This window comes from Magnolia sinica, chromosome 19, assembly GCF_029962835.1.
Source record: "Magnolia sinica isolate HGM2019 chromosome 19, MsV1, whole genome shotgun sequence".
Classification (NCBI taxonomy): Eukaryota; Viridiplantae; Streptophyta; class Magnoliopsida; order Magnoliales; family Magnoliaceae; genus Magnolia; species Magnolia sinica.
The window spans coordinates 64,879,959-64,905,385 of NC_080591.1; the positions used below are offsets into that span (position 1 = coordinate 64,879,959).

The 25,427-nt window shown below is 37.6% G+C and overlaps 1 protein-coding gene across 2 annotated transcripts in view; it reads right to left on the minus strand.

Annotated features, from left to right (window-relative positions):
- Positions 1 to 1,187: 1,187 nt before the first annotated feature.
- The window catches only part of LOC131234430 (uncharacterized), a 67,739-nt gene continuing 43,499 nt past the window's right edge, over positions 1,188 to 25,427 (minus strand). For both annotated transcript variants that reach the window (XM_058231292.1, XM_058231293.1), the window contains exons 4-6: positions 23,468 to 23,629; positions 7,822 to 7,911; positions 1,188 to 1,691 (exon numbers count right to left, since the gene is read on the minus strand). In XM_058231292.1, the coding sequence (XP_058087275.1) occupies positions 1,474 to 1,691; positions 7,822 to 7,911; positions 23,468 to 23,629 (470 nt within the window). In that variant the 3' untranslated portion in view covers positions 1,188 to 1,473. The remainder of the gene's footprint in view (positions 1,692 to 7,821; positions 7,912 to 23,467; positions 23,630 to 25,427) is intronic.

Consider the following 25,427-nt stretch of genomic DNA (forward strand, 5'->3'; position numbering starts at 1 on the left):
TGGATTTCCAAACTGCTAGCCTAAACCAGACCAATGACCCATTAGCCAAAAGCCCGACCTGGGCCTTGCTTTCTTGCCCAAGGTCGGCGTGCTATCCATTCGCTTGGGTAGAATGTGGCTCATAAGTGGTTCGGGCCAGTTGATAAGTAGGCCAGACACCACTCATTTTAACTCTTGAGTAGGCTGCTAGACATTCAGACCATGGTCCAAAACTCATCCTTCCTGTCCACCATAACACATGTTCGCTGATCGAGCAGTAATTGGTATCCTAACCGTGGCAGTAACTGATGTTTTACCAATAGACCAATGGTCCAGATCAGTTAAGTGATTACCACATGTAGAGATGTTAGATGCTTGATAACTAAAGGTCCAGATCTGATATGTTAAATATTTTGATAGATCACATTGCATTCTAGGCACTAGGACAAAACCATTCTCGAACATGCTTCTAACCTTGACTCAGACCAAGTCATTCAGTCCTGCATGGAGTCATGACTCGGCCGGTGAGTCATCCCCCCCTATTTTCAATTGATTGAGTCGACATCGCCATCCCTACCAAAAGGGGTGATGACGCCAAAGCCCCAGGCCACAAAAATTAGTGGCTGGCCCTGGGCCCGACCCAACCTGACCTGACCTGACCTGACCTGCCGGAAATTGATAGAATCCCCATTTTCTACATGAATGCTCCTAATCTATTTGCTGATCAAGTGGGTCACACGTGCACAAACAAATAGGCATTTTAAAGGAAAGAAATCAATGGTCTAGATTCAAGTTGGATGGTTGCCTAACCTATGTTTCAAATCGCATGTTTGTAAGATATAACAAATATAAATGAAAGGTCCGTCAGGCTGGCCTGATCGGGCCATTTAGCTAGTGGATCCGAACCCAACCAAAAGCAGGGTTGGGCAGGCCAGGCCACCCATTACCACCCCTGACTATGAACCATTCGGACAAGTATGGATGTGTCCTGACTCTATAGATTTTTGCAAATAACATGAACCTAGATCAATAAATAGAAAATTACAAGTTATCCAAACAGCCACATGGTCAGGGGCCATTTGGATACTGGGCATAAGCTATTTTTTCCCAATGCATTCCCATAACACAAAATGGATGATGTTTACCCATAATGATTGCTTGCATGAATAAGATGGATGGTCAAGATTTAACACTTGGCGTTTCAAAAAAAAAAAAAAATTTAAAATATCTGTGGCCCATCTACATGGTGATAGTGGTCAGATCTTAGGGCTACATAGTTATAATAGTACAGCCCATCTAACAAACATTCCTGTGGATATATCAACATCCGTAGCATTGGCAAGTATGTGGTGAAATGAACCAAACCAGTGTAAAAAAAAAAAGCACTCAATCAAATGGAACATCCAAACAGAAATGAGTCAATACGTACAAGTATACATTTTTTAACTATATCTATAAAATCATGCATGATAAAGGCCGCTTCAATGCAGTGGGTCAAATATCAGAAGAAGACCCGGGTGGATCATCAGGACCCCAGGCTTCATCCCTCATGATTTGCCGTGTATGAATGCGGTTCCTTCTTGCTTCCTCTTGTTTCTTCAACTCATTTGAGCCAAATGTCGTTGTTGATAGCTTCCGTCCCATTCCTTGAGCAATCAACCTCTGAGCAGTTCTCGAAGACGTCTTTGGCCGAGGAATTGGAGGTTCCAGGTCTGAACAACAATCACCACAGTTTAGATGAAAAATGTGGCAATTGTCCTCATGTTCTGTTCCCACATTTACCTCTGAAACTATCAACCTCTTAAATAAAGTAATTCGCATCCTCAATGGCACACTGAATTCGAATAGAAAGGCATGGTTCACTAATCCAAACCATTCATCCAATGGGCACACCTTGGATTTGGGGATGCCCCAAAAGTATCCAGATCAGAATACTTTAATCCCTTGATCATTGCCTTTGGACTGCCTTCTTTTATTCACTTTTCGTCTTTTCCATTTGTTCTGGATCCTAAGTTACTTTTGGGATTGCTCTTCCAAGGTGGGGTGAAAGGAAGAAGAATATTTTCCATTTTTTCATTGACGTGGTGATACGGTCAACCTGACATCGTAAACAAACAACATTCTTACCAAAAGAATGGCCTGTTACACCATGAAATACATGTCCAAAAAAAAAAAAGAATACATATTGTTATCCTTGGATTTTTTATTTTTTATTTTTTAAAAGAACTTTACCAAAAAAAAAAGCCATTACAGGGCAGTACCTGCCACTACGGCCCATATCCTACTGACCGATGCTGTTACATAATACCTTGATGCAAGTTTACCTAAAGGGCATAAAAAGATTAAGTTTCATGAGCTTAAAAGGAGGATAAAAGGAAGACCTGAAAGACCACAGTAGAGGTCATTAGAAGGGATGAGGCCCATTCACGTTCCGGGGATAAAGACTTAGAATTAATTGGTGGAATAGAGTCTGTAAAACTGACCTCAAATAGATAGGACAAAGCTATGATGATGATTACAGTGAGAAAAGATTTTAAGCGCAAAATGGCATAATGCCCCGTCTCTTTTTATGACCCAAAAAAAAAAAAAAAGGCAATGGCCAGGGAAATACATTTTCATATCTTAACTGTAGGAAAGTAGGCTCTGACAAACTTGGTGGAAAGGAATATGCAGGCAGCAGTCAATTGACTTTGCATCATTTGCAATTTAGAGCAGTCATATGCAAGAAACAGCTTCAGCAAATAAAACTAATGCAGGGGGCCACGAATGAGAACAGAATCCACAAAAGGCATCATCCGAAGATTCAACCAATCAGATGAACAAGACGGTAGGAACAAATGCGGTGACCACAATGCTCCTTTTGTTTTGGAAACTCCAAGAAAGAGTTTCTCATCAGACTTTTTTTTTTTTTTTTGTTGGCTATCCTCAAGATAACGGTTATTCAAAGATCAAATAATTAACAAAGAAAAAGATAATCATTTGATAGAAACAATCTTTGACTTAACAGAAGGAAATATCTCCATGAGCATCCAAGCTCCAAGTGAATAAACAAAATACAGTTAAACGTATGGAGTGGTACATCGGTCAACAAGGATAGAAATTGTTCGGTTACAACGTATCACTCACCACCGACAATGCGACATATCACCCCGCATCAGGCTGTTTCAGGGGCTGATACCCCTGTACCATTTATGGGCGATACAGGTATGTATTAGTTCGATAACTGATACATTAAATCTTGTCCATAACTGAAGTCATGAATGGGAGTATTTCCAGTTGGGAAAAGGGTGTGACGGTTCTGCGAGACCATAAGATTCAGTGAGAGCTCTCGATATTTGGGCCCTAGGAAGCACTAAGTCATCTGTCCTAAGGAATACAACCATTATTCCTGTGCATCAATTAAACAGTAAGAATTTTGGTGGGCATTTGGATAGTTTACTACACCTCTCTAGCAACAAGAACATGGTGCTCCATTGTTTAACAGGGGATTTTCCCAATGTTAACATGATTGAGGATTCCAAGGGAGAGAAGCAAACAGAAGCACTACACTCCATCTTCCTAGGTTTGAGGATGTGGCAGGGAAAGCCTGCAGCACATGCAAGTGCCTCGTAAAGGCATATTTGTAATAAGAGGGCTCTGAAAGCCACTTACAGTTTAGTTTCAACTGACGTTTGTTTGGGTTCAGTACAAAGGACATTGATCCAACCCTCCCTCCCTCTCTAAGTTTTTGCACTTTATTATGTCCTATCCTTCATTAACCAAATCATTTATTGGCAATGCAAAATGTTGCCTTGCTAACTGGGAAAAAAAAAATAATACCAAGAAATCATCGAATATAATCAACATGTTGCAAGCATTTGCATTGGTATACAATGGAGTCAAATTTCAGCCCACATGTGCGAGGAGATCCTAAGTTGGCCCCACATGATAGCGTGTAGCAAATTTGCACCGAAACAGTTCGTACGCTTACATGATGTCATGAAGGATGTTACGAAGAAGAACATTGTGTAGTTCATCACAGACAATGGGAGAACATTTGTGAAGATGGGGAAGGAGTTAACGAAGAAGTATCACTTGTATTGGACCCCATACACAACCATTGCATAGATCTTATGTTGGAGGTGATAAGGTATAGGCCTTCAACAAAGGTTGCGATTATTGATGCCTGGTCAATTACAATTTTCAAATACAACTACAACTGGTCACTATCTGAGATGTGCGGGAGGTGTGATGGGGATATAATGCGGCTTAGGGCAATGCGGTTCACCATAAATTACATTGCCCTGGGCAGCCTCCTAAAACACAGGTAGGGGCTGAGAGAGCTCTCTAACTCTAGAGAGTATAGACTGGAATAAGGGTCGCAAGAGAGTAGCTTGAAGGATCAAGAACTTGTTTTGAGCAGCTCCTTCCAGGACTGCATGCGCATTGTGGTAGGTATTTTGGAGTCCTTACATATAGTGCTAAGGACCATGGATGATGAGACATCTGTCAATGAGTTCCTTATATGAGTCCATGCAGTTAATGAAAGAAACATCAAAGGAAAAGCCCTCAATGCATATAAATGGGTGCATGCAATAATTGATGGCCGCTGGAAAAGGACACTTGGGCACTTCATCAGGCCGGAAAGTAATTATATAAGTTATATTAATTTTCCATATGCTTTAGTACATATGGTTCTTTTCTTGTACTGATATGTGAATATATACACCGTGTTGGGTTTCAACATATTTCATGAATCTCAAATACCACTACGAACATAGACTCTTCAATGATAATGGCTTGAAGATGGCAGTACACGCAGTATATAAGAAGTTATTCCCCAACATTCCAAGGAAAGACAACTTTAGTAATGAGCTAAACATGTTCCGCGCCTAGCTCTTCTCTAAGTTCCTCAAAACCTTTATACTCACAATTAATGTTAAATGCCATCAATAGCTTATTCAATTTTGCAATGCAAATGATATGTTTGGGTGTGAGGCTGCGCAATTGTCAAGGTTGGAGATGATGCCATGTGAGTTGTTGCATTAGTTAGCTCTTAAAACTAAAAGCTAGTATTCATATTTTAATACTACATGTGGAACTAAGGAAAAAAATAATCAATTTCATAGGCGAATGGTGGGTCATGTATGAAAGCGATTGTGAGACATTACAGCAACTCGCTGTCCATGTGCTCGCATAGAGGGTGTCCTCTTCATTGTACAAAAGTTGGAGCACCTTCTCTCTTATTCACACCAAAAAGCGCAACCAATTGGGTTACGAAAAGATTCAAAAGCTAGTCTATCGCCATTACAACATGAAGCTACGAGTAAGGTTGCTACGTTCAGAAGGAAGAAGAAAAGCAAAGGACCAGCTGGACTTGATGATGATTGGTCAGCATGCATATGTTGACAATGATAAAAAGGACCCCCTTTACTAGTAGGTTAACTCAGATGACTTGGATACATTAGATGGGTGACCAGAGCCGCATGTAATGGAGGAGACAATGTCAAAAGCATCGATGTTGACACTCATATACAGGAAGCTAGATCTCCTCTTGAAACTTTTGATCCATTGACGAGGAATTCAAAAGGCAACTCGCAACAGTCGTTGTCACATGAGACACATGGTGGCCACACCTTATCATATACTCAGAGCGATGGAAGTGACAGGTCTAGTGATGATGGTAACGACGACGACGATGATGATGATGATGAGGTTGGTGATGATGGCAATGGGGATGGTGGCAGCAACAACGAGACTCAACCTACAAGTCAGAGTCAGATGCATGCTAGGAGTCAATCTCAAAGGCCTTTTAGCCCGTTCACTGGGAAGAGGGATTTTGATCACGCCACCCAAGACGAAGACCATGGTTCTTGTCTAGGAGAACAACATCCCCGCCTTGTCTATAATGAGGCATATGAGCATTGGTGTCTACAAAAGGAGAAGCGGACCAAAAAGCTTACTGATTTTGAGGAGCTATTAACACGGTACATGAAGTCCACAAGTATTCATGATAAGCATGGTGGCTCTAGTTCTGGGCTAAGGATATAGCAAGGTAGCTATAACTCTATGCCATAGTGAATCATGGATGCTAATCACGGATAAAGCAGAGTAGCTCTAATTGTGTGCCATAGAGACGGTATAGATATTGATCACAGATAGAGTAGGGTAGCTCTAGTTCTGTGCCATAGACGCATGGATCTAGATCATATGGCGACTATAGACATGGTGAATGAGTGAAGCAACTCCAGCAATATCAGCACACAGTTGTTCGACTATAGGCAGACATTCACTTTCGCATACGAGTAAGGATATCCATAATATGGCTATGAGCAAGAGTACAGCTATGCAGAAGCTTCATATGCACCCACCCCATATCCATATTAGCCAAAAACTATGACGATTACGCATTATTCACAGATAAGTATACTGGTCCAATTTGGCAAGGATGAGTGCCAACGTTATGTCATAGAGTATCTTCACTGATATCATTCTACTATGACTTGTGCACAATATTGTCGGTTTGTAGAGCAGCGATATTATGCCTAGCCCTGTTGAAAGGGAGATGATGATTTCGAGCCACCACGTAGCTCTATGTGGGTGTGAGCCACATCCGCACATCATTCACAAGTATATTTTTAGTTTTCTAATTCTTCTTTTGCTTTTCAATGTATTACTTGTGTTTTCATACGTCTTCTTACATTATGAATTTTACTTTGAACATATTTGCATCAATTCAGTCACACAACGTATAGATTAGGACCCTATATAAAAGAATCCTATTATGTGCACTTGTTTTTCTGATGTTTTGATTTCTAAGTGTGTATTGATGTCTTTTTAACAATCCCTATAGTTTCATTTAAAAAATCCGACCAATTACCCAATGTTTCCCCATATTTCCCAAAAACAGTGGTATATTATGTGATACATCCGATATTTCTCGTGCAATAACCGATATGTTTTTGTATCCCAAGGGTGCAACACATATATTGATAATGATATGAAAACATTGGTTACAAGGACATACCAAGGGTGTGGGGCAACAAAAATAGTTGAAACCATAATGTTGACTATCATATATGGATTCAACACCCCCAATTTTGTAGTATCCAGTTAACACAAATTGGCTAGTAAAAACTAACACCATATAATGCAACTAAAATGAATGGTGAACCATAAAATAAAACTAGGACTACAGAGTATGGACAACAAAGAAAAGAAAGCAAGGTGACCAAATATTTACACAATACACACCTTTTAAAAACCCTAACTATCTCGGAAGCGGATTGTGTCCTGCCCCTGCCTAGACACATTAAATGCTTAATGCATCCAAGCAAAGGCTTTGTGGGGCCCACTGTGATGTATGCGCTTTACCCACAGTCCATCCATTTTTTCATATCATTTTCGGGTATGAGTCTAAAAATTAGGCGGGTCCGATGCTAAAGTGGACTGCACCACAGGAAGCGGCGACGATAATGAAACTCACCGTTAAAACTTTCATAGGGGCCACCATGATGTTTATTTGCCATCTAACCTGTTCATAACGTCATATAGGCTTGGATGAAGGGAAAACACAAATATCATATTGATCCAAAACTTTCGCCGCTCACAAGAAGTTTTTAATGGTGGTAATTCAATCCCCACTATGTGGACCACTTAAGGCGTGGATTTTCCTCATTTTTAGGTTCACATTCTAAAATGATTTTGAGAAATGGATGGACGGTGTAGATAAAACGCATACATCATGTTGGGCCCCACAGAGCCCTGCCTAGACAAATTATCGTCCAGGCGAGGGCAGGACATAATCCGCTTCCAACTATCTCACCTTCCAAAACACAAAAACAAAAAACAAAAAATACATACCTTTTGAAGATAGGGAGCTCAATAGGCTATCACCCTCATCCAATGCTCGCACTACAAATGGAAAATCAATACTGCCACGAGCTTCTTGTGCTACAGCAAAGAGAAAAAACTAACTAATTCAACACTTGAATGAAGATACAGATAACAAGCCAGATCTTTTCAAAAGAATTGAATGGCAAAAGATATGTTCTCACATTTCATAACAACAAGTACATAAGTGATCAATTGAATGAGATAACCACAACTTCTATAAAAAAGAATATAAAAGTTCAAACCAAGGTCTATGCTATGAAAATCATTTAGATCCACCTTAAACAAACTTTAACTCTCCGTTGGACAAGCAATGTTGTCAAAATCGTTATTGAATCACAAATTCTAATAGTGTTGAATCATATTAAATCGCAAATCGTATATACTATTCGTAAGATTTTTTCTGATTTTCTTAAAAAATTGAAAAATAAAATCTGAAAAATAAACATAATCAGACAAAATAAAAAATTGATCAACCGTCTATTTCCCAAAAATATGCACGTAGTAATACCAAGTCATCATAGTGTTAAAGGATTCTTTATTTCCTTTATTTATTGTCTTTCAAGAAAACCTTAAAAACATGAAAGAATCCCTTGATAATTGTGTTCTTTTTACCTATCCTGAGTGTAGAGTCACGTTGGTAAAAGCGGCATTTGATTCTGCAGACTGATGAAAAAAGCTATTTTGATTTGTAGCCATCATATTGCCACAATACAAATAGGTCTACAATCTACATGATCACAAGCATCCATAAAAACATTCCAAATGAAGTCATAGACAAATTTAGCATCTCGAATAGTTATGAAGTAAGGAATCAAAAGCTCCACAAGTGCCATAATGGCAGGTGCGACCATGCACTCTGGTCTAAAACTACATAACAATGGATGTTAGTTGCAATGTAACTTACCAAACATGGATGTGTGGTGGCCAAAAAATCAGACCAGTGGGACAATCTTGTTCATGGGATGTGAATTTAATGTCAACTATAGGTCAAATATTTATTTATTTACTTTTACTATGGTTAGTTTTAGACCATCTAAAACATGGTGGTGACTCTTCTACCTCACATTCGACATTGATGCTCAGCTATCCAAACTGTTCAAATTGTAGGCACCATTGTGGATGGATCAAATATCTAAATTCACACTGACGAAACATGCCTAAAGGAAAAATAATGGATATTAAATGGATGGTTAAAAGGTGTGGTCCATTTTTAAAGGGAAAATTGGATGATCAATATCATCATCTCAGTAATCAAGTGATCCTAGTAAAATAAAAAATAAAAATAAAAATAAAAATAAAAAATGGAAAAACAAACAAGCAAACACAGGATCCACTCATTGAATGGCCATACATGTACGTTGAGCTAGATCATTGGTTGTCTATTGATTCAAATGATGTGGACCACCAGATCAGCAAACAGTCTAATGCTTTTACCGGATGTTGTCCATGAAGGAGCTTAAACACCACATGGTGCAAACGTCCAACACAGGTGGGAGAGGGGCGTGCCTTTCGGGTTTTGTATGGACGACTTCCACTAATTTGGGGTAAACAATATAACGGGTATGAAATCCACACCATCCATCTAGTACACAACACTTAGTTTGGCCTTAGTCCTAAAAGTCAGGCTGATTCAACATTCAAGTGGGCCACCCCATAAAATTATACCTAACACTTTTAAATTAATGTGGTATGGCCCACTTGAGTTTTGGATTACTGTGATTTTTCACTAATGCTTTCATCATGATGAGGCACATTAGACGAATGGATTGGATGGCATATAAACACCACATAGGCCCTACATAAAAACTAATGGTAGGTGTCCATTCCGACTATTCCCTACGGTGTAGCCCACTTGAGTATTGGATCATCATGATTTTTGGGTTCCATAGTTAACATTAGGCAATGTATGTGATGGATGGGGTGGATCTCATGAAATTCCACCCATGTGGCTCTCCGTTTGCGAAAGTAACCCCATTAGTACCGAGCGCAGTTGAGTAGATGTGGGGGTGCCTTTTGGGTTTGGTATGAACTGAATATACTCAGCCACAGTCTCTCTCCATTCTCAACATAAGGGCAAACAAGTCTTTCACATCCTATCCATACATTCAAAGAAATGCTTTCATAAATACCGTAAGTCAACACTTTTTCTTGGAAAATAAAAAATTGGTAGGAATTTTTGGGTAGAAACCCTCACATAAATTCTATGGTCTTTACTAATATTGATATCAATGAGGTTGACATGGTGACTGATGATAATTGACTTTATCATTTGTCAAAGTTGGTATAGCTTGATATTCAGTAAGTATGTTATCAAAATAATTATTTTTTTACTAATTCATTTGGTATTGATAGTGAAAATATTGCTTTTTCTTTCTATTTTCACAAATCTTTGCTAATTTTATTGGTTATTTAAATTTTTTTAGTTTTTAATTAAATTTTAGTTGGATATCCAATTACCCAACTATCCAATTTCCCTGGATAATATCCATCTCCAATTTATATCTGACTTATTCCGATAATATCCAAATCCATATCTGTCACATCCAAGTCGTATATCAGATATGGATATTGCAATATCTGACTTGAATCTAACCCGTTTATAGTTCAATTCTTGAGGAAGGAAATCCCTAATCATCATAATTTTTCAAGTGTCTAAGAACAAAACTTGGGATTCCATTTTTTTTCTTGTGGGTGTATGTATGTGCATGTGGATCTATGATTGGACCCATAGGTACATACACCTGGGTCTTATATGTCATGGACCTTTGTCCTTAATTTAGACGCCTTCCATGGACTTCTTGTTGTTAGAAAACCAAGAAGACAATGCACCTCTCATCATATTCAAGGGCTTGTTTCCTATCATTCTATCTCCCAGGCACAAGTCCTTTGTTTTTATACTCGAGTGCTCTTCTTCCACCATTCTTAAAAATCTTAAAGAGGCTTTTATTTCTCCTCTGTGACAATAAGCAATGAAAGAGAAGATAAGATGGTGGCTCTTGAAAAGAATCATACATGGGAGATGGTTGTGTTACCTATTGGGAAGAATCCCTTCGGTCGTCATTAGGTGTATACACTTTGCTATGAGACCTTTGCTCTTGTTGCTCTGAGACCTTTGCTTTGAGGATTATTCTAAGACTTTTGCTCTTGTTGCTAAGATAAACTTTGTTTGGGTTATTATTTCTCTTGCTGTCAATTTGTATTCGCCCCTACAACTGGATATTAAAAATGCAATTTTTAATGGTGATTTGACTGAGGAGATCGATATGCTTCCTCCTCCTAGATTTACTCGGAAGGAGGAGGAGCAAAAGGTATATCATGTGAAGAATGCGATAAATGGTTTAAAGCAGGCTCCTCAAGCTTGATTTGATAATTCAGCGAAGCCTTTATTCGTATTGTATTTTCTTGTATTCATTCTGATTATTTTATGTTTGTCAAGAGGCAGGTGAAGATGACCAATATTGTGAGTGTTTATGTGAACGATATTCTTATTACAGGTGATGATGCTGATGGCATTTTCGAGTTAAAATTATATATGAACAAGGTGTTTGATATCAAAGACTTAGGACCACTAAAATATTTCTTTTAAATTGAAGTCTCTTTCTTCCAAAAAAAAAGGGTATAGTTTTGTCTCAATGAAAATATGCCCTTGATTTGTTGACTTCAACTGATAATCTTGGTGTCAAACTTATTTATTCTCCATTGGGAGTCAATAAGAAGCTCAAGGTAGATGATGGAAATCTTCTTAATAATCCTCGCATGTACCAATGCTTCATTGGGTGATTAATATATTGGACAATTACTTATCCAGATCTATCTCACATTGTGAGTTTGTTAGTCAATTCATGCATGATCCCTACATTCATATAGGTTTTTCTCGTATTCATTCTATGTTTGTCAAAAAGGCATGTGAAGAGGACCATTATTGTGAGTGTCTATGTGAATGATATTCTTATTACAGATGATCATGCTAATGGCATTTCTAAATTGAAATTATATATGAGCAAGGTGTTTGATATCAAAGAATTGGGACTGCTAAAATATTTTCTTAGAATTGAAGTCTCGCGTTTCAAAAAGGGCATATTTTTATCTATTAAAAAAACAGATATGCCCTTGACTTGTTGACTTCAACTACTAATCTTAGTGTCAAACCTATTAATTCTCCATTGGAAGTTAATAAGAAGCTTAAGGGGAGCTTCTTGATTATCATCACATGTACCAACGCTTTGTTGGGAGATTAACATAGTTAACGATTACTTATCCAAATCTATCTCATGCTATGAGTTTGGTTAATCAATTCATGCATGCTCCCATTCTGACCACCTTGGGTAGTTCGTTGTATCTTACACTACATCAAATCATCTCCTGAATGTGGCATCTTATTTAACTATCATGATAAACTCAATATTAAAGGATACTCTGATGCAAATTGGGCAAGTTCTCCAAATGATTGTTACTTCACGTCAGGCTATTGTACTTTTCTATGATAATTTAGTTACTTGGAAGACAAATAAGTAGACAGTTATGACACGGTATAGTGTTGATGCCAAGTATCGTGCTATGGCGAATGTGATATGTGAAATTATGTGGTTGAAAAGTTTTTTTCTAAATTGAGATTTCCAGTGAAGACTCTTGTGCTTATGTATTGTGATAATCAAATTGCCATTCACATAGCTTCTAATTAAGTTTTTCATGGGGGGCACAAAAATATTATAGTTGATTGTCACTTTATTCATAAGAAGGTTGCTGCAGGTGTTGTTGCAACTCCTTTTGTTCCGTCCTCCGAGCAGTTAGTAGATATCCTCACAAAGATTCTTACAGTGGAAGCTAGACGACGTGTTCTTCGCGAGCTGAGCATAATTGATATCCACGCCTCAGCTTGAGGGGGAGTGTAGGTGTATGTGTGTGTGGACCTATGATTGGGCCCAAAAGTACACACACCTTAGTTTTATATATTATGGACCTTTGCCCATAATTTTACAGCCTAGAAACATTATTTCATGCTTTCCTTATTTTTCATTTAGCCTTCCTTTATTTTTTCCCTTTATATAAGGGCATATATGCAATTTTACCTTTTCTTTTATTATTATAAATGTTAAAGAAGAATTCTTTCTTTCTTAGGTTTGATTATCTTAGCCATTATTCCAAGTTGGGCCTCATTAGGATGTTCTACCTTGAGAGGGAGTGTTGAAAGGTTGATAGTTGAATAAGGCTCGCTGGGCCCAAGTCCATGTAATAAGGGCCATACGCCCCATTCACGTTTTTACTATTATAAATAATAGTAGAGGGTTGGAGTTTAATAGACCCTAGGCATCTCTCTCTCTCTCTCTCTCTCTCTCTCTCTCTCTCTCTCTCTCTCTCTCTCTTCTCATTGTAGCTTCTCATAAGCCCTCAAAATTAGCACAATGTAGTCTTTAACATGGTATTAGAGCCTACGTGTTCCATGGATTTCTTCTTTTTTTATTTTTCTTCTTTTTCCTTATTTTCTCCAATTCTTCTTCTTTTCTTTTTTCTTTTTCCTTTTTTTCTTTTTTTGAAGATTTTTACGAAGGACTTGCTGATTTTTGTGTTGTCTTGACTAGGGGCCTGTTTTGATTTTCCAATTTCTTACGAAATGCAAAGTAAATGAGCCATCATTATCATTTGAAGGTGTTTCTTTAAATGGGAACTATGGCTCATAAATTGAGAGTCAAATACACTTGTAAAGGAAGGAGGTAAAATAAAATGTAATCATACATTTTCACATTATAAAACTACAATTTTACTGTGATCTCTGGGTGAAACAAACAATGTAGGAAAATCATCATTGCAATCAAATTTAAGTAATGTGACCACATAATTACAAGAGTAAATAACCATGGCCCATTTATAGCCATTTACTGTTGTAATTAGAAAACCAAACAGGCCCCTAGGGTTTGCTGGATTTTTCTTGTTGGACCAAATTTTGGCATTACCTTGGTTAGGGTTGCTGGAATTGTATTTTATTTTATTTTTTTTGTTAAAGAAATTTTTTTTGGTTGTCTTGCCAAGCGTTTGTTGGATTTTTCCTATTGAAGCAGGTTTTTATGTTGACTTGGCTAAGGTTTGCTGGATTTTTTCTGTTGAAGCAGATTTTTTTTTGTTGTTTTAGCTAGGGTATACTATTTTTTTTATTAAAGCAGATTTTTAGGTATTTTTTTGTGTTTCCCTTGCTAAATCTTTAGTGGTTCCCCTCTTTCCTTCCTTTTTCTTTTTCTTTTTTCTTTCTTTCCTTCTTTTTCCTCTTCTTCTTCTTCCTCTTAATTTTATTCTTCTAATCTTTCTCAACAAGCAGTGTTTCCCTTCATAATCTTACTTTCTTTCTTCTTTCCCTTTTTCCTTTCCTACACAACAATAGCTTCTAATTAACCCTTTTCCCTTCACCCTTCATTCTTTCTTTTTCATTCTTTTTTTCTGTTTTGAGAGTAACGAGGCCTTTTCCTCACCGATATGTTGTAATTTGTGAGTGGGGTAGCTTGCGGTTGGAATTTTTAGAATTTTGAATTATTTGTTGCAGGATTTGAAGCCCCTTTGTTGATCGGCTGAAGTTTTTGGTGATCTGGTTCATGTGTTGCTGGATTTGAAGCCCCTTTGTTGATCGGCTGAAGTTTTAGGTGATCCGGTTCATGCATTGCTAGATTTGAAGCTCCTTTGTTGATCGGCTGAAGTTTTTGGTGATCCGGTTCATGTGTTACTGGATTTGAAGTTTCTTTCATGTGTGATTGAAGCCCTTCCTATTTATTTATTTTTTGATGTCTGGTTGGAAGTATTTGATCGGTTTGCCTCTTGCTGTGTGACAAATGCTCTCCCCTTCTCCACCTCCTCCTTTGACAACTTAGCAACTTCTTTGTTTCAAGAGCTCTCCTTACCAAGATGTGTGATGTGACTAATATTTATTCACGACAGTTGGCCCAACTTGTTTATGTACCAAGTAGTTGGCCTGGACTCGTTTATGCACCGGACAATTAGTTCGAACTTGTTTGGACTAGGGGATATTCTATCCTTGGCTCAGACTTATGATTATACTAGGCTTGTTTACTTTGAACAATTAGCTAAGACTCTTTGTTTATATTGGACAGTTAGTCCATTCTTATTTGTTCTAGATAGTTGTCCAAACTTATGAATGTGTTAGGAAGTTGGCCTAGCCTTATTTAAACTGGATAGTTGATCTAGACTCGTTGGGCCATTCTTATTTATTCCGAATAGTTGTTTGGACTCATGATTGCATTGAATACACGTCCATACTGTCCAGCAACAAAATGAAGAAATGCTGGAATTATCGATTGCATCAGCATTTCGATTGCATCGACCTTGGACTTACTTCTTCCAAAAGGCAAGAATACTCTAAGTACTCCTCGATGTAATCGAACCCTTCTCGATGGCATCAAGAATAAGTTAACGATTGCATCGAAACTAACTCTAGTTTGTCCAGCAAGCTTTCAAGGAAAATCTATTTTTCTTCGAGCTCATCGAAGACCGTTCGATGTCATCGAAATTCAAATATCGATGGATCGAAGGTCTGTTCGATGGCATCGAACAGGGGACAAAACTATCCAGCAACCTTTGTGTATTATTCAAAAAGGAATCCTTATGGCATCGAGACATCCCTCGATGGCATCGAAGTGCACGTCGATGACATCGAAGGATGCTCGATGAGATTGGACAGAATTTGTTTTACACCCAATTGAATATCTGGTGTAAGAAGTCGATGCAATCGAAGATGGTTCGATGACATCGAAATTCAAATTTCGATGGAATCGAATACCCTTCGATGGCATCGACAATATTAGATTCTGCCCTTTTTTACCGTTGGGATTTCAACTTTATAAATACACTAGGCTTGCTTCTCGTAAAATGAGCTAGAATTTAAGAGAGTTTGAGAGAGTTGCTTCAAAGATTAACACCCTCTTTCTCATTCCCTCTTTCCCGTTAGAGTTCATCATTCAATCCTTGGCATAAGCATTTACTCACATTTTCATTGCTTGGATTGAATTATGAACTCTAGCATTCAGTGAGTTTCCAAATGCTCTCATAGGCAAATCATTGTATTGTAACTCTTGAATGCATAGCTCATGGGAACCTTCTCTATGTGTGTTTAAATCATATCATCTAAATAGAGAAGAATAACAAAACCCTAAACCTCACAACCTCGGAGCATTGATCAAAGCATCACAATTGGTTGCAATTCAAGGGAGCTAAAAATTCTTCATCAACATCGAAGACCTTCAGATTGTGCGAGAAAGGAGCTCACTCACTTATCTGTAAGTATATTGAGTCCATTGAGTTTGAAGCTCTTTCCTTGTATAGGATTGGGATTCAGAATTTGAATGACAAACTCGCCAAGACCTCAGTGTAGGCCTCCGACAAGAGAATACGTAGTCCTTGTGTAGGACGTGTTCTCCGTGTAAAGGATGCGTTGCCTTATGTAGGAATGCGTTACCTTGCGTAGGCTCCCAGTTGTGTCATTGTGTAGGACTCGTCGCCTTATGTAGGCACCTAAGGTAACCTTGTGTAGGTCCCTTAGTTAACCTTGTGTAGGTCCCTTAGTTAACCATGTGTAGGTTGTGAAGGTTCATGGTTAACCTGATTTAAAACCATTGGATAGTGAAATCCGGTACACTCTAGGAGAGAGTGCGTCCACCGGGAGTGGAGTAGGCAAGTAGCCAAACCATTATATATAACTGTGTTTAGGATTGCTTTGTGTACATTGATCTAGTTATGCTTATGTCTATCAAATGATTATTATGATGCATGCTTTAGTTAATGTATAAGTATTGATAGGAATCACATCCCACACACTATCACATACACTATCCTTATAGGCTTGTTCTGTACATGTAAATTCTATGTAAGCCTATGTGTTTTTGGACTCTCTATTGGCCTGAATGCCATAGAGTTACTTTGCCTTACTCATCTTGATTTAAGTGAGGCATTGATTGTTCTTATAAGAAAAGAATTTTTGAAAAGTCCTATTCATCCCCCTCTAGGACATTTGGACATACTTCCATGCTTCAGCAATAGCGGTTCCACCGCAATTTCAATTTGATGGTCCAGATTTTGCCAGTTGTTGGACCATCAAATGGTCCCAATTTGGGCAGCATTGTAATATGCTCTAATGGTCCAGTTCTAGTCAGGTTCCAAGGCCATCTAAGGTCTTTAATTCCATCAAATTTGGTGGTCATTGCATGTTCTAAAATTAATCAAATTTGAACACAATGGAATGTCCAATAAGTGGGCAGATTTAAACGTCCCCATGTTAGCACACATGTGCATAGATTGGACCTCAAATCAATGATCCAGATTTGACCAATTGAACGTTCAAACAGCCCATTCAAAAATCAAAACATGTGGGCCTTGGAAAATACAATATAGATGTTACTTGATACACGGTGGAGATCAATGATTCTTTAACTTGTATGGCCTAGATCACATACGTCCCACTCTCTCTATGTTTAAAGTATGAGTGCTTACGAGTGGTTTGGCATGCCTTACATAGAGGAGCCAAAAGCCCTCTTACATTAATACACATGCACATGTAAACACGTGATAAACACATGTTAACACATGTAACTCTCGTATTAAGAGTGAGAGGTTTTAGGGTGGATAAAGGTGCACACAATATGTGCATACGTGCCATGGAGATGCAAATCCCTCAAGTACAGTCTTGTTGATCTAAGCATGTGATTAGATTGTTTATACCTTATGCCCTCTTGTAAAAATGATTTCTTGATCAAAATAACCATAATTAATTGTAAGGAAATCACAAGTGTTCGTAGAGGCGGCAGTACGCCAAAGATTGTACACATGCATTCATGTGAAGTAGGGTATGTTAGTCAAGTTTGTACATGCCACGACCGTGTGGGCTATACTAAAAGTTTCTATATCCAATCATTATATCAAAATAAAGTTTTTGTTACAAACATCATGGGAAAGTTAATTTCAAGGTAAAAATAATAATAATAATAAGTGTATAATACCATGGGCTATGCTCAAATGTATGGTTATAATACATATGGATAATTTTTTATGATTTTACATATGCTAAAATAATTTAAAATCATGGTCTTGAAGATCTACTAGAGTCATTAAATAAGAAGCTAGTATACTCTACTAGGGTTCACAAAATATGCTAAAATTGACGGTTCAAGAATTCTTGGCCACAAATCTCAGTTTTTTATCCTTGTTCAAGTCAAGATTTTTTATATGACGTTATTGATATTGTGTCAAAGAACGTATTAAACGGTGGTCTATAGAAAGATCAAGTAGTCCAATAGGTAATTCTCAATATCTTGATGATACATCTGTTAGATAATTTCAACGGTAAATTTGAAAAACCAATCGGTTACTATTCAATTTAGATGGTTTGCCAGTTTGGATCGATGATTCATGGTTTGGATTGGTGATCCAACAGACGGATTGTCACAAACCTTGGTCTAAATGACCGACCTGATGATCGGTTATGATTAAATATATATATATATATATATATATATTCCTCAAAATTGCTAGTATATTACATTACGTGCCCAAATGTATTATGTGCTAGCCGGTTAAGGCTGAGCATAAGAGACCAGCAGGCAAGTTGCAGCCATTACCAGTAACTAAATGGAAGTGAGAGCACATTCTCATAGATTTCGTTATGGGATTGCCAAGATCAAAGAATAGCCATGATGCGATATGGGTAATTGTGGATAGACTCACCAAATTTGCTCATTTCATACCAGTAGGCACCACTGCATACTCGATGAGTAGGTTATGTCAGTTGTATATTGAAAGGATAGTGTGTTTGCACGGAACCCCTGTATCCATCGTTTCTGATAATGATCCTAGATTCACCTCGCGCTTTTGGAAGAACTTCTAAGAAGCTTTGGGAACACCATTAGATTACAGCACCGCATTTCACCCTCAAACAGACGAACAGACCAAGAGAGTGAATCAAATCCTCGAATACATGCTTTGTGCCTATTTTATGGATTTTCAGGGAAGTTAGAGCAATCACTTACATCTGGAAGAGTTTGCTTACAACAATAGCTATCAGTCAATCATCAACATGACACCGTTTGAAGCATTGTACGAAAGGACATGTAGGTCTCCCAACTGTTGGTTGGAGGTAGGAGAATGGGAATTGCTTAAATCTGAAACGATAGAAGAGGCAGCTAAGAAGATCGCAGTGATACAAGAACATTTGTGCATTAGCTATTAGTCGATCATCGGCATGGCACCATTTGAAGCATTGTAAGGAAGGCCATGTAGGTCTCCCAACTGTTGGTTGGAGGTAGGAGAACGGGAATTGCTTAAATCTGAAATGGTAGAAGAGGCAACTAAGAAGATCGTAGTGATACGAGAACATTTGCATACCGCCCAAAGCCGCCAAAAGAGCTATGCAGATACCAGAAGAAAAGACTTAGAATTTGAAGTTGGCGATCACGTGTTCTTGAAGGTGTCGCCTATGAAAGGTGTTATGAGATTCAGAAAGAAGGGGAAATTAGCACCGCGTTTTATAGGAATGTTCGAGATCTTAGAGAGAATCAGACCCGTTGCTTACAGACTAACACTAACCCCCCCAACTCGCCAGTATTCACGACATCTTCCATGTCTCTATGCTTCGTAAATGCGAGAGAGACCCATCTCACGTAATAGATTGGCAGTTATTAAAAATCCAAGAACATGCATCGTATATCATGAGACCGGTGCGCATCCTAGACAGAAAAGAATAGGTGTTGCAAATGAAGGTGATACCATTGGTCAAGGTTCAATGGAGTCACCACAATAAATAAGAAGCCCCATGGGAATGAGAAGCTGAGATCCGAGAAAAGTATCCTGACCTCTTTACCGGCTAAGGTACGATGAATTTCGAGACAATTCTTTTAAGGATGATAGAATGTAATATACTAGCAATTTTGAGAAATAATTTTTTTATCATAACCGATCATCAGGTGTGTCACTTAGACCATTTAAATCAAGGTATGTGACAATCCGTCGGTTGGACCACTAATCCAAACAATGAATCATCGATCCAAAGCATCTAAATTGAATAGTAACTGATTCGTTTTCAAATCTACCATTAAAATTATTATCTGACATATGTATCATCAAGATCTTGAGAATTGCCCATTGGACCACTTAATCTTTCTATAGACCACCGTTTAATATGTTCTTTGACACAATATTAACAACGCCATATAAAAAATCTTGACTCGAACAAGGATAAAAAGCTGAAATCTAAGGCCAAGAATTCTTGAACCGTCAATTTTAGCATATTTTGTGGACCCTAGCAGAGTATACTCGCATCTTATTCCATGATTCTAGTAGATCTTGAAGACCATGATTTTAAATTATTTTATCATATCTAAAATTATATAAAAAAAAATTATTCATAAGTATTATAAACATACATTTGAGCATATCCCATAATATTATACACTTATTTTTTTTACCTTAAAATTATTTTTCCCATGATCTTTGTAATAAAAACTTCATTTTGATATACTGATTGGAAATAAAAACTTTTAGTATGGCCCACACAATCGTGGCATCTACACACTCGATTAATACACCCTACTTCACATGAACGCATGTGTACAATCTTTGATGCACTACCGCCTCTACGAACACTTGTGATTTCTTTACAATTAACCACGGTCATTTTGATCAAAAAATCATTTTTACAAGATGGCATAAGGTATAAACTATCTAATCATGCGCTTAAATCAAGAAGACTGTACTTGTGGGATCCACATCTCTATGGCACATATGCACATATTGTGTGCACCCTCATCCACCTTAAAACATCTCACCCTTACGATGAGAGTTACTGATGTAGAGCGGGTCGCGAACAGTTTCATGGCCAAGATGGATCAAAAAAGGCCCGATCAACGACAAAAGTGATCCGGACCATCGGACCTTACATTGGGCATATCTCACAATCCGGAATGAGTTATCGGACGTAAAATATATGATTTTAGGGTAGAATAAGCTTCTTTAACACCCAACCCAGCTACACCGGTTGCACAAGCCGGATTTGCGAAATACCCCTGGATCGACGGTCGTTTCCCTATTTTAATTCCGTTTTTACTATAAATAGTAAGTTTTAGTTTGATTATAACTCTTCATCCGTTGGGCTTTAGGAGTTGCACCCAACATGAAAAGAGCTTAGAATAATTAGGAGAACAGCTCAGTGAAGCCAAATAGGGCACTTACTATTTTTGACCAAAAACCTTGTGCACTAGTAGACATCACGACCGTCTATAAATAGTAAGTTTACTATTTATAGTAAGTTGCGAATTCTAGGAGTTTTAGTTGTAGTTTGCTTCTGATTTCTCTCCCATTGCTTGGTATCCCTATTTAAAGGGTTGTGAACTCGTTTATTTCATTCATTAATCAATTTCGAATTTTATAGAATTTATTTTCTATTTCGCTTGCTTTCTTTCTCATGGATTCAAGAAGTCTCTGTGAGGAGTCCAGAGAAGTTCTGTGGATTCGGAACAGTTATCCTCTTGAGGAAGACAGTGCTCAACTCATCACGTTCATCCCTACGTCAGTTACAAATGCTTAACATGTGTTTATCACATGTTTACATGTGCGTATGTATTAATGTAAGAGGGCTTTGGCTCCTCTCTATAAGGCATGTCAAACCACTCGTATGCACTTACACTTTAAACATAGAGAGAGTGAGAGGTACGCGATCCAGCCCACATAAGTTAAAGAATCATTGATCTCCATCGTGCATCAAGAAACATCTATATTGTATTTTCCAAGGCCCACATGTTCTCATTTTTGAATGGGTCATTTGGACATTCCAATCGATCAAATCCGGATCATTGATTTGAGGTCCAACCTATGCACATGTGTACCAACATGGGGACGTTCAAATCTACCCATTTATTGGACATTCTATTAAGTCCAAATTTGATCAATTCTAGAACATGCAATGACTACCAAATCTGATGGAATTAAAGACCTTAGATGGCATTGGAACCTGACTAAACATGGACCATTAGAACAGACTACAAAGATGCCCAAATTGGGACCATTTGATGGTCCAACAACTGTCAAAATCTGGATCGTCAAATAACCCCAAAAGTGGGCCAGGTTTAGACTATCAAAGTGCCCATGAAATCTGTCCACTTTTGGACTTTCAGATGACCAAGAATTGGGTCAAATCCAGACCGTTAATTCAACCTCAAACATATTTATTTTTTAGAATATAATCAGGCCTTGTAAAATGTCCATTGTTGGTACGTTTGAAAGTCTACAATTTGTTCATCATGTACAATTGTCTGATCCTACAAATCTGGACATCAAGTGGACATTATTTATTTATTATTATTATTTTGTATCTAATCTTTTTTTTCATTGTACGTCTCACTTTAAGCCAAAGATTTGGCCTTTGAACCACCTTAGAAACTGTCCATTTTTTTTTTAACCTTAACAAGGCATTGCATCTGACTCGAATCTAGACCAGTGGACAATTCGGTATTTAGCCCCAAGCGTGGGCTTCTAATTGCCCCAAAATCTTGGTAGATTTGACTCATTAATCAAAGGCTTAAGAAAAACCAGTCTTTAAATTTAACCCTTGATAACACTCAAATCGGGATCAGAGGATAGTTTAGAACTTGGTCTAAATTTGGACTTGTGGATGATCCATTCAGTGCTCAATTTGGACCTTATGATCTTAGATCCAGATCGTAGAAGTTAAATAAGATATCAAAATGACAGTTAGGTTCATTAAATTAATGATTAAGTCCAAACCAACTGTTGATCAAGGGTCTAATCACCAAATTAAGGAATGAGACTTAAGGAAAATAAGATCCACCCAACCTAGATTTAGATCAGACTACTTGCTGACTGTCAGCTCATTCTGTTGATTGGAAAACCACCCAAGACAGGGAAATGAATTAGAGTATCCACATGTGAAGTGATGACTTTTAGAGGTGTGAACTTGAAGATTTGTTGCGAGAATAAAGAATTTTCTATTTTATATTTATTGCTTTTAAATAATGATGTATGAACTTGTGCTGGATATCAACCAGTAGATAATTGATATTTTTGACTGGATGCATGACGATTAATTAAGTTTACTATTTGTAATTATTATTATGGTTATGTGCATAATATTATCCCCTCCCCATCGAGTCACACCCTCAACTCGGTGACTGAGTCAAGTGAAATCGGGCTTCTAGAGCCGGGGTGTGACAACTTGGTATCATAGCCTAGGTTTCAATAGAAAATGGGACCTAGGGTTAGAAAATAAAAATAAAAAATTATTCCTCAAAATTGCTAGTATATTACAGATAAAGGCTGGCACTCAGTAGGGATTTGTTGCAGGAAGTGTTGCCCAAGAAGGCTTGAGAACTTGCTGGCTGTGATCCTTCATTTTTGGACAACTGATCGCATACAAATAACATCAACAATAGGCCATCATCAATCAAGTAATGTAAGGATTTCTGTAACAATAACATGTGCACAAGCCACTTAACATAGTATCATAAAACAAAACACTCTTATTATGGCTGTCAATAATTGCATTGCATGATAAATGAAGAAATCCGGTATGATGTAAGTTTGCATCTTGTGAAGTAATCAGATAAGAACTTACCAATGGAAGGTGTCCGAAATACTGCAAGTGCAAGTGTATCATTGACCCAGCGAATAACAACTCCACGATCCCTAAAGTTCTGGAAAACTTTCTCCAAGTCTGTTGTTCGAGTACTTGGTGGAAAACCAGAAAGAACAAGAGCATGACTTGTCCCATACCTTGCTGAAATCATGATGGAGAAAATCACTAATTGGATCATGTATGCTATTAAGAGTGGAAAAAACTCCTGCATTGAGACTTTCGAATATTTAAGACAATATATCATAATAGGATGACATAAAGATTCCAGCACCATAATGACACATTAAGCTGTTGATGCAACCAGGCTAAATGCCACTCGTGCGTACTGTAGTCCAAAGTGGGTCCCATGTGATGCGTTTGCAGACTCGATTTTATAGGATAGCATCAATATCAATCAATTGCTATCTATAGCATTGTATTACAGTCAACAGTTCTATTCTTCAAAATATATAGGCAGCTAAGAAATTTTATTAAGTATATACAACTGTATGGTTTTTGGATGCCTAACAGATGTATATGGAGTCGTTAAGTTGGAAATTATGCATTATTTAAGCAGTTTGTATAAATTTTACTCTCCAAAACTAAACTCACTATCAGTGTTCGAAATATCGGTATCGCGCAATGTATCGCACCCTTGGGATACAAATACGTATCGGTTATCGCACGGGATATATCATTTGTATCGCATAATTTATCACACTTATGGGAAACATGGGGAAACATTGGGAAAATTGTTGAATTTTTCAATGAAACTTCATGGATTATTTAAAAAGACCCTAATACACACTTTTAAATCAGAAAATCTCAAAAAAGAAATGGACATAATAGGTTTCCTTTGCATATTGTACTAAGATATGCGCTGTGCGATTGAACTAAGACAACTATAGTCAATATCCACCCCATCCATCCGTTTTTTCATATCATTTTAGGACATTATCCCAAAAAGATGAAGCAGATCCAATAATCAGGAGGACCATACCATAGGAAACAATGATGATTGACCATTAGTGGGCCACAAAAGGTTAGATCAAGCTGATAATTGTTTTTTCTCTTCATTCAAACTTATGTGAAGTTATCAATAAATTAAGTGCCAAATAAAATATAGGGAAAATCAAGGTGCACCCTAAAAAGTTTTTAATGGTACCGTGTTCAACCAACCATTGTTTCCTTGAGTATAGTCCACTTGAGACGAAAAAGAAGATAGATCTAACGATCAAGTGGACCACACTAAAAAAAGTAGTGGGGGTATTGAACATCTGCCCTGGAAACCCTTTAAGGGTTCACGGAAGTTTTGGATCAATATAAAATTTGTTTTTCCTCTTCATCCAGGTCTTTGTGACTTTATGAACAGATTGGATGGAAAATAAACATTATGTGGGCCCTACAAAATTTTTAAAGGTGAAAATCATTATCTCCACTACTATTAGTGGTGTGGTCCAGTTGATCTTTGGATATGATTCATTTTTTGGTTAGTACCAAGGTGTCCCGTATCGGTATCGGTTGGCGTAACGGTGCCCTCCGAAACCGATACGGCTACGGGGGCGTAATGGCGATACGGGGTCGTAACGGCCCGTAACGGCGCAAATTTTTTTTTTGTCAAAAAAATATGAAAAAATATGGATTAAATCCGGAATATTCTAAGCATTCCAAATATGCATTCATTTATAAATTATAACATGTTTATGATGGTGTAACGGTCCACTCTTTGGTGAGAAGTTGTATCGGACTGTCTGATTAATTTTTAACCAGGTAACTTGAATTTGACTACAAAATTCATATATTTAATTTTTTTAAATATGTAATTTATATACTTAACAACTTGATATCATTTCTCCCCATAGTTCTTTAAAAAAAATGAAATTAAATTCAGGTAGATGGCGTTGCCAATTTGGGGCTGACTTGGAGGACCAATCTATTCTCCAAATCAGCCTCAAATTCA